The following is an 8,942-nucleotide window of genomic DNA, read 5'->3' as shown; positions in this document are numbered from 1 at the left end:
AAGCAGCATTAGCTAGAGCGCCAGTGTGTGCGTGGGTTTGGTGACCACAGCCTCGACGTCGATGGCAGCAAGAGTCAAGGGGACGGACGACTTCTAAATAGAAAATTACTCAATATCTGACGGCTGCGTGAAGTCCCTAATAAGTATATTGGGACTGCTTCTTCCGAAAGAGGCGTTACCGTTTGGCAGAATAACAAGACTGTGTACACATTTTAGTTGAGCCGATATCGCAAAGACGTTCTGGGTTAATAATAAAGACCCGCTAAGCAGTTTTTTTACTGTTCAAGCTATTTTTCGACTTAATATGTACATGGATCATATGATATGAAACGTTTTCCTTTGCATTACGTCGCAAAACTCGTTCTCACCTGTGGTACAAGGTCGAACCCGTAATCTTGTTCTGTTTCATAGCCGCTAACGTACATTTCTATCTTTCTTAGCGTACAATATAATGTCGCTCAAACTTCCTGACCTGACAAAGCTAAGCCTTCTTTGTTCTTTTTGTTTGTCAGCCATCCAAGAAGGTCTATGTTGGAAACAACATTTAGAGTATATATATCAAATGCTGCATTGGAAAAATATGAAAATGTCGACAAACTCTCGTTCTAATCTAGTTTGCTAAATCGTATGAAGGGTACGAAAAAATGATCCAACTCCGTTGTCAAGTCACTAATCAGAATTTATCGTGCTATAATTTCATCTGTACGATACATTATCCCTTTATTTGCAGTACTAGGCCTTGATAGGTGATTAATGCATGTTGATTTGTTTATGTATTCTAAACTAATCAAATGGTAGCTGGTCTGTTTCACGATGGCCACGGAAGTTCCGTTAAAGCCTTATCAGGACTACACTACGGAGAGGGATCAACGCGCTTTAACAACGAGACCAGGAAAAAATTGAAAGGACTCGAAGCATAGAACCACGTACTTAGCGACTCACCGTAGTCTTCCGCTGCAGTAGTCGTGGTCTAAATGTTAGGGGTGCGCACGAGTAGAACCATGTCCCCGATGCCAGCACCCCGCTAGTTTCAAAGTTCGTTCAAATAAAAGTCACATCTGGAGCAGCAAGAGCGATAGCTTTGCGCGAATTCAGCATACAATGAATAACAGTAAGCAACTTCTATCGCTACTGAAAGAGCAGTATTGTTTATTCTTTCCTATGGTCTGGTCTAGTCCTTACATTTAATGCTCTAATTTCGTGCAGATTTGACTTAAAATGACATTATAGAACCGATCTTTCGTTATTTGAACAGCATTACGGAGATTTGGTCGAGTTTTATTCGATTGAATTTAAGGAATGGTTTATATACGAATATGACCTGTCTAAAGTAACTATTTTCCATAAGAAAAATGAAGATGTTAGTACTGATAAAACTTTTTTTGGTCTTGGAACAGATTTGGATTCAAAAATCGTTGCAGGAAAGTGCGAGCATCTCTACCCATTACGCTAGGTATTTTTGTTACATACATTTTGAACCATTCTAGGGCAAAAAACAAACCTAACGGATTTTGCTCGCTTTCTTTAAGCATAAATTTGCCATCTCAAACACATACAATAGACTGTTTATTTTAGAGTCAGCTACAGTCGCATTATAACAATTAAATAGATATTGCATCAAGCGGGCACTTTACTTCGGCCATCCATCGGCTGGCTACATCATGTATAGCGAGACGTTTTTGAAGACGGTTTTTAAATCTTTACAAACTTTCAAGCATTAGCAGCTCGAAATATGGACGAAATTCTATTGGTACACTCTTTCAAAGCGATTGTTAGTGCACAACACCCACACTGAGTACTCGAAATCATCTTTTCCATACAAAAGTTCAGTAGCGTGCTTATCGTCGTTGACTGCCGAGTCTGCGGGATGGTGAAAGAAAATTAGCCTCCTGTAAAAAGAGAACTACATGTAGAATTAAAGTTGATAGGATCGTAAGGTAGAATTTTTCAGCGATGCTTCATTAAGTCTTCGATAAATATAGCTTAACGGTAGCTAGATAGAAATTTACGTTAGAAAATAAGTTAGTGTGCTTTAATCGGAAGGTGCTAACAGATAAGAGGAGACAGACAGCATAGGATCTTTGTACTGTTTGTATTTGAAAACGTTTTGGGTTTAACAAGCAATACCACCATAAATACTCCGTCCAACATCCCATCGTTCATACTTGATGGACGCTACCCTTTTGTTCTACTGTAGTGAGGTACTGCACTGACGGTGCGCGCTTGCAACGAATACTGTCTAGGACGTAGATTCGGGTTCAATGCAATAAAAAGCCATGTGAGGCAAGTTGCGTTACCTCAGTCTACGCGAAAGCCATACCTGTCAGCCTATTCCTCTCCTTTCTCTATAGCTTACAATCCAATTATATATTCAAGTGTGTAACACGATTTGCTTCGGATTCCGTGGACTGCCAGAGAGGGATAAGCAAATTTATTGAGGAACTAAGACAAATCGTCGTCGGTTGAACTATCGTCCGGCCTTTGGTAACAAGTTTCGCCGTCGTTCTTGCAATGGACATTGCATGCGTGTGCTGGCCTTCAGTCGATCAGAGTTTAGCGGCTAAGTCAACGGTTGCCATTGACTATTATCATGACCGAGAACAACTTTTTCGCTAAACGTAGAAAAGTGAATATTTGATGCTAGATGTTGTTACATCGCCAGTGTAGCGACGCTCTCTTGTCGCAAATGCATCTCCCTTCGGCTCTCCTACTGAATGCGAGTGTGTCTAATTTCTACAAAAAGAAAAGCCAAAACGTTCGCTAGCTTCTTCTCGGTCTTTTCTACATCGACAGCGGCGTCGCACGACGACGACAAGGCGGCGCTGGTACTAATCCGAAGGGCGGCAATTCGACTTCTAAGCCTGATAAATGAGCCTACGATTTCGATGGAGCCCCAGTGTCCATTAACATTATTGTTGTTAAAGTGGATGACGATACACGCATTCCTCTAGGCAAATATTTGATTGCACTCAGCGAAGCACAATTTCAACAACACGTATGTTTCATAGGTAGAAAACGTATATGCCTTATTAAAAACTATAGCACATACATGTGAAGCTGATAGCATATAGTTAAACAAATACTTTAAAAATACGTTTAGAGATAGTCGTCATCGCGTCTCGTGAAGAACACTTAAGCCTGCGAAGTGTGCGCTTTTATCCAAATTGCACAATAGGAGTATTTATCAAGTAGTCATATCGTTAGATCAACGTCTACCCTAACGGCACAGGAGTGTAATGTTTATCAGAAGAGCTTTCTAATTATGGGCAAATTTTCAAGGCAGATTGTGTACAGTACGACGGCAGCGAATCGAAATTAAGGATACGTATCCTAGAAGCCGCTAGGAGTAAATTCACCATCATCAACTATCTAAACTTACTTAAACCAAGTGACAGGAGGATAAGGGTTAACGTTAGTTTACTGACACCTGATGCATTGGCCTAAAAAGTTATAGAATAATCATATAATAATAATAATAAAGAAGAAAGATTCGCTCGGATAGCTTTACTGTTTAGACTCGACATTTATTAAGGAACGTTGTATGATGCACTTTCCCTTTTGTGCGGGCTCGGGCATCTATTCATTTTGTCTACATGCCGTCCAGTTCGGCGACTTCAAATCTCTGGTTTATAATTTACAGTTTTCCTTTACGCCCTCTACATGATCATGCCTTGATCAGGGTACCTTTACATGTTTCGGCCGTCTATTCGTTTGTATATACACGAGGATTACTATTTCTGAGACTGAGCCCGAGTGATATTAGCACGCAAATGAATCGAAAGATAAATACTCAGTGTAGAAAAACTTAGGAATTCTTTCCTCCCTCGTTACCTTTATCATCACCATCAGAATTTTCGTTGTAATAAATACACAATCAAACTGTAACACAAATCATTCTACCAGCTCGCATACTCGTAGCCTACCATCTCCCCATTTCCTATTCTCCCGCCCGTTCGGTCATACAGTTAGCGTAAACTAGTTTTTGTATTCTGTTTTACGTTCTAGAAACTGCACGCACTTGCTATAGGATGCTGTTTGTGTCGTCTGTAGGTCTTTTCGTTGTCTTCCTATTTTTTATGACTAATGGCGCTATACAAATCTATGTACAAAGCAAACGCCGCGCTTCGCGGCTCATCTCGGCTGTATCACATCGCATGCTGAGTATTTTTTGTCAACATGGCCTACCAACCTCCTTAAGATAGTGCCTACTACTCGCTCGCAAGTAATAGTCTGTCTTGGAAGGCCATTGCTGTTGCCGGCGATTCAGTCAGCCAATAGGTAGAGACATCACATAGGTAGAGACATTGACACGTGCATGAAACTTGCAATATCGAGCAGCTGGGGTAATTCAGTTAATGAGTCTTGCTCAGCTTGACTAAATATTCCGTATCCATCTATTTTCAGCAGTTCTTCGAGTGGTCCTCGGAAGATACGACATCGAGATCATCGTCATTATTGTCCTCATGGCCTTCATCCTCACGGTCGCTGGCTTTGCTGGCGCTCGGACTGGCCGGGCGCGAGAGATCCTCGGCTGCCAGGCTTGCCTGCGCGGCCACAGCTGCTGCCTCGGCGTACTTGCGCAGAAAGTCGGCGTTAGCAGCAGCGGCCAATTGACTCATAACGAGCGCCTGCTGTGCCAGAGCGGGGTTGAATGCCCCCAGGGGAGCGCCCGGGAATGCAGGCAAGCGGGCTAGCAAAGAGTTGAACTCCTGTAACTGCGCCAGCTGGGCATGGTACTGGGGTGCTACGCCTGCCAACTGGGGGTAACCTTGAGGAAACTGTTGTAAGACAGGCGGCGCCGATGCTTGAGCAACTGGCGTGGGGGGTGAACTGGCAGCAGAGCGATCACTGCCACCTCCACCGCCTCCGCCAATGATGTTGTCGATAGAAAACGATTGTTTGTTTTGAGATCTTTGCAGTGGTGCCGATGGCGAGGTGTGCGCTTGGAGAAGGGTTTGGGCCGCGGAGGGAGGAGACACCGATGGCCGGGGACCATTGGAATGTGGGACGAGATGTGTTTTCGCTACCGCAAGAGCATTTAATCGAAATTTTGTCTGCTCCTGTAACGCGTTCTGTTGCTGCTGATGCTGCTGCTGCTGCTGTTGTTGTTGGTTACACATATTCTCGTAATGCTTAAGTTCGGCGATTGCCATTGCTGTGGCGTCTTTGACATGACGGTTCAGCTTAAACCTCTTCCGGCGTCTCAGGAAGCTACCGTTTTCGAACATATCACCACACGATGGATGCAGTGCCCAATAGGAGCCTTTTCCAGGTCGATCGGGACGACGCGGTATCTTGATAAAGCAATCGTTGAAGGACAGATTGTGGCGAAGCGAGTTCTGCCACCTCTGCGTGTTTTTGCGATAATAAGGAAACCGATCCATTATGAATTTATAGATTTCGTTAAGTGTAAGCATCTTTTCCTTTGATGACTGTATAGCCATAAACGTAAGCGATATGTACGAGTAGGGAGGCTTCTGATCGCCGTACGTCGGACAAGGGCCAGTACTTTCAGGAGGTGGCGAGTAGCGGTCACCTCCCTGGTAACTACTTATTTGACTAACACTTTGGTTTCCTAGCTGGCCTTGTGAACCATCGCCAGGGGGAGGAGAGAAATCTCGGCCGAAGGGGGCTTTGTCCTCAGCAGGGGAAAACCCTGCATGTGGCGGAAACGCTGGAAGGGCGGGAGATTGCGTCGGCGATGAGGGGTAACGAGCAGGTGATGATGACATGTTCTGATCGATACACTCCGGAGACTTTGCTCCAACTGGATAATGGCCACTGACCAATGCAAGTGGATTGAACATTGGGTTTGGGTGAAGTAAGGGATGTTGCCCGAATAGTTGCGAATGGGGGAGTAGATGCGGGGGAGTTTCTATCCCACCGCCGTCGGCGGCCGGTGGAACCCGTAACGGGTTGCTCAGAGTTAGAGGGTGGTCCTCGTTGATAACCACTGAAAACAAAAGGAATATGTCTGTTAGCGTAAGCGTAGACGTATTTCGTCAATCAATAGCCAGCCCTAGACGATTACGACTATTAGCATTATTAATGTCTACTAAACGGACCCTTGTGAAGCCTAGTTTGAGTAAGACAGCTCGCGCGGGCGCTCTAATCGATTGCCATCATTGCATTATGCTAATACTAATGGATTTGATGCGTTAGCAACCCACCAGAAGGCTAATAGGCCAACTTGCGCTTAGCTAGGCCTAGCCGCAAAAAGCGGGGCAGATCTAAAATAATAATGACAATGAATTATATTGATCTGAGGCACCTCTCGGTGCGTCTACCGCTTGTGTTAGAGGCACACAGAAAGAGCCGAAAAAAATCGTGTCTACGGAAAAGCGCTTAGATGTGCGAAGTAGTCAGAGCAACTGACACGGTCGGTCGGCCGGCCGGCTAGAGCGATCCGAGCGGAGCAGGCGCCTCTGAACGTACGAAGTCGGTTCAGCGTAAAGGCGGCGGCGGCGGCGGCGACTGCAACGGAAGATGGCGCGGTTTGAAAAAGGCCGCAGCAGCTAAGAACCTAATCGCCGTCATGCTGAAAACATATGCGTTCAGCAGAGCTGTCTGATCTATTAGACTTTAGTAGCTATAAGAACTGAGACTGACGATACGGGCTAAAGCGTACGAAATAAGCAGCACCAGTAAGAATAACAGCCACTTAGTGAAGAAGTTGCCGGCTGGTACTACTTATGGCATCGTTCAGAAAACAAACTGCGCGGAACATCTCAGCCCCCTGCAATGGCTAATGGAGATCAACGGCGGAATCATATTTGTTGAGTCAAGTAGTACAATTAGGGTCATAATTAAAGTAACACACGTCGATGTCACAAAGATGCAATGAGCGCAGAATAAATCAACTGATCTACAGAAAAATAGAACCGCTGGATTAGTTGAGCTAGTTTTGAATAGAATCGCCGCTGGAAATTCATGAGAAATACCTCTAGACCGACACACAGAGAGGAAACAGTGGACAGTCGTATAGCAATAATAAGGCTGAAGTGATGACAGTAGGGGAGACGTTTGATAGCGGCGCTATAAGCTTTGCATACTCGTTTGCGTCAAGACATAGCCGAGTAAGTAATATTAAAATAATAGGATCAAAACAAATCTCAATAGATCGCAGCGAAGGTCGAACGCACTTTGCTTATCATATTTGACTCTACTCGAGTGGGAAGCTCGGCGTGGTCCGTACGCTTATTTGGCCACGTCTTCGGAGCTATCGGATGGGAATTGTGACTCAACGAATCATAGCATACATTTCAATAGAACTCGCCGTTCGTCATTTTCTGCTGATCGGGTTATTTATTTCTTATGTGTGTTTCGAGTACTTTCGAAATGAAAAGGTACGCTGTATGACAGGTGTGTATACAGGACGTTGTAAAGCAACTGGCTATCCAATGAGAACATCGGCATATGTTCAATATTATTGTATAAGATGTTTGGATACTTGTCTTACTTGATGCGGTGGACGTTGAGAAATCCGTGTTTTACACAATGGCATGTACATCCAATTGAAGTTATGTTCCGCTCACAGCTGTGCCACTTATTGAACTATACGCACAAGGTGACAGAAATCGTGGCCCGTCAACTGCACCTGTGTACAGCATCGGCAAGTTCAAAGTAGATTGAAAACTATTTCGTATCTTTTTCAGCCGGCGCACACGCTTTCAACAACGACACAGTAGAATATGATTCGTTCTAATTAGGCTCTAATTTTCACTTGTCCAGGCAAATAAGCACTCATGTCACCACTTGTAAATATGGTAACTATCACAGATATTTTGTTTGTACGCGCCCACACTCGTTTCTAGCTTCACGTCAAGGAGTTGGCAAGCATTTAACTGAGCTCTCAAAGCCCTTCCTCGTTCTCTGTTATGACGATGCTCTTACTTGTGGGCTTGTCTCGTTAGCGTTCACAATGTCTGACTGTCTCTCAGACAGACGTTCGGCCGCAGCCTCACGGCAGAATCAGGCAAGTGTCCTGTAGATAGGCCTGTTAAGCCAGACCAGCCCAAAAGGCCCCGCCTGCTCGCGGCGAGGAGTCTTACGAGGGCGGAGCTAAGCGACTGGCAGACACAAATCGCTATGGACGCACACGGACTCCGCCTCCCGTGGCCGCAAAGGGCTACCGTCGTAGCGCAACCGAAGCAATCCCAAAAGACTCCACAGGGCCGGAACGGACAACGCGACCAGACACGGTTACGAAGCCAAGTGGCGGCAGGAGCACAGGGACAACTGCAGCCGCCAGGAGAAGCGCTAACTTTAGGTACAGGGATAGACAACTGGCCAAGATGGAATGGCGCTACGGCAGCGGCGGCGGCGGCGGCGGCGACATTGATGTCTGCCATATTGGCCAGCTTCGGTAGTGGCGGTGTGCTATGCGGTGCTGTCGGCGGCCAGGCGTCGGGCCACCGTCGTCTGCCGACAGCTGAGCAAGCGTCCGCTCCGTTCAGAGGTGTTTTTTAGCGGCTGGCCGAGTCAGAGGGAAGCGAACCACCGAGGTACAAGTCCCAACCAAACCGCTCCTGCCGGCGCCTGCATCTGATGTTGCATGCGAAGATGGCGCATGTATGTTGTTGTTGTCATTATTATTATTGCTGCCGGTCAGGATGTCTATAATGGTGATGATAATGGTGCTGGCGATGGTGATGGTGATGACGATTATATAGCAACTCGTTTGCTTTCAGCACACCGTCAAGCGTCGTCAACGTTCTCTGTATGCAATGGAAAAACAACAAATATCGGTTCAGGGTCTACGAGAAAAAAACCGTAGCATCAGTCGTAGATAGCGGCAACAAATAAAGGAAAAATAAAATTGGCTTTACGCTGCGAGATTCTGATGTTCACTGACTGCTGCGTATGGGCTGCATTGCCGCGAGAGAAATACTACCGATGGATTCGTTCGACTTATCGTAGTACACGGCGACGAACATAGAAAG

The 8,942-nt window shown here is 45.5% G+C and overlaps 1 protein-coding gene across 1 annotated transcript; it reads right to left on the bottom strand.

Moving 5' to 3' along the window:
* Positions 1–3,499: 3,499 nt before the first annotated feature.
* Positions 3,500–7,959, bottom strand: LOC111271536 (uncharacterized). The gene is made up of 2 exons (XM_022852412.2): positions 7,460–7,959; positions 3,500–5,953 (listed from the first exon to the last, which is right to left on the bottom strand). Coding segments are annotated over exons 1-2 (1,554 nt in total). The 5' UTR covers positions 7,461–7,959; the 3' UTR covers positions 3,500–4,400.
* Between the last annotated feature and the right edge of the window lie 983 nt (positions 7,960–8,942).

Source organism: Varroa jacobsoni, unplaced genomic scaffold (genome assembly GCF_002532875.2).
Source record: "Varroa jacobsoni isolate VJ856 unplaced genomic scaffold, vjacob_1.0 contig00748, whole genome shotgun sequence".
Lineage (NCBI taxonomy): Eukaryota > Metazoa > Arthropoda > Arachnida > Mesostigmata > Varroidae > Varroa > Varroa jacobsoni.
Note: the sequence above shows the minus strand (reverse complement) of the source record. Positions and strands in the feature narration are given on the sequence as shown.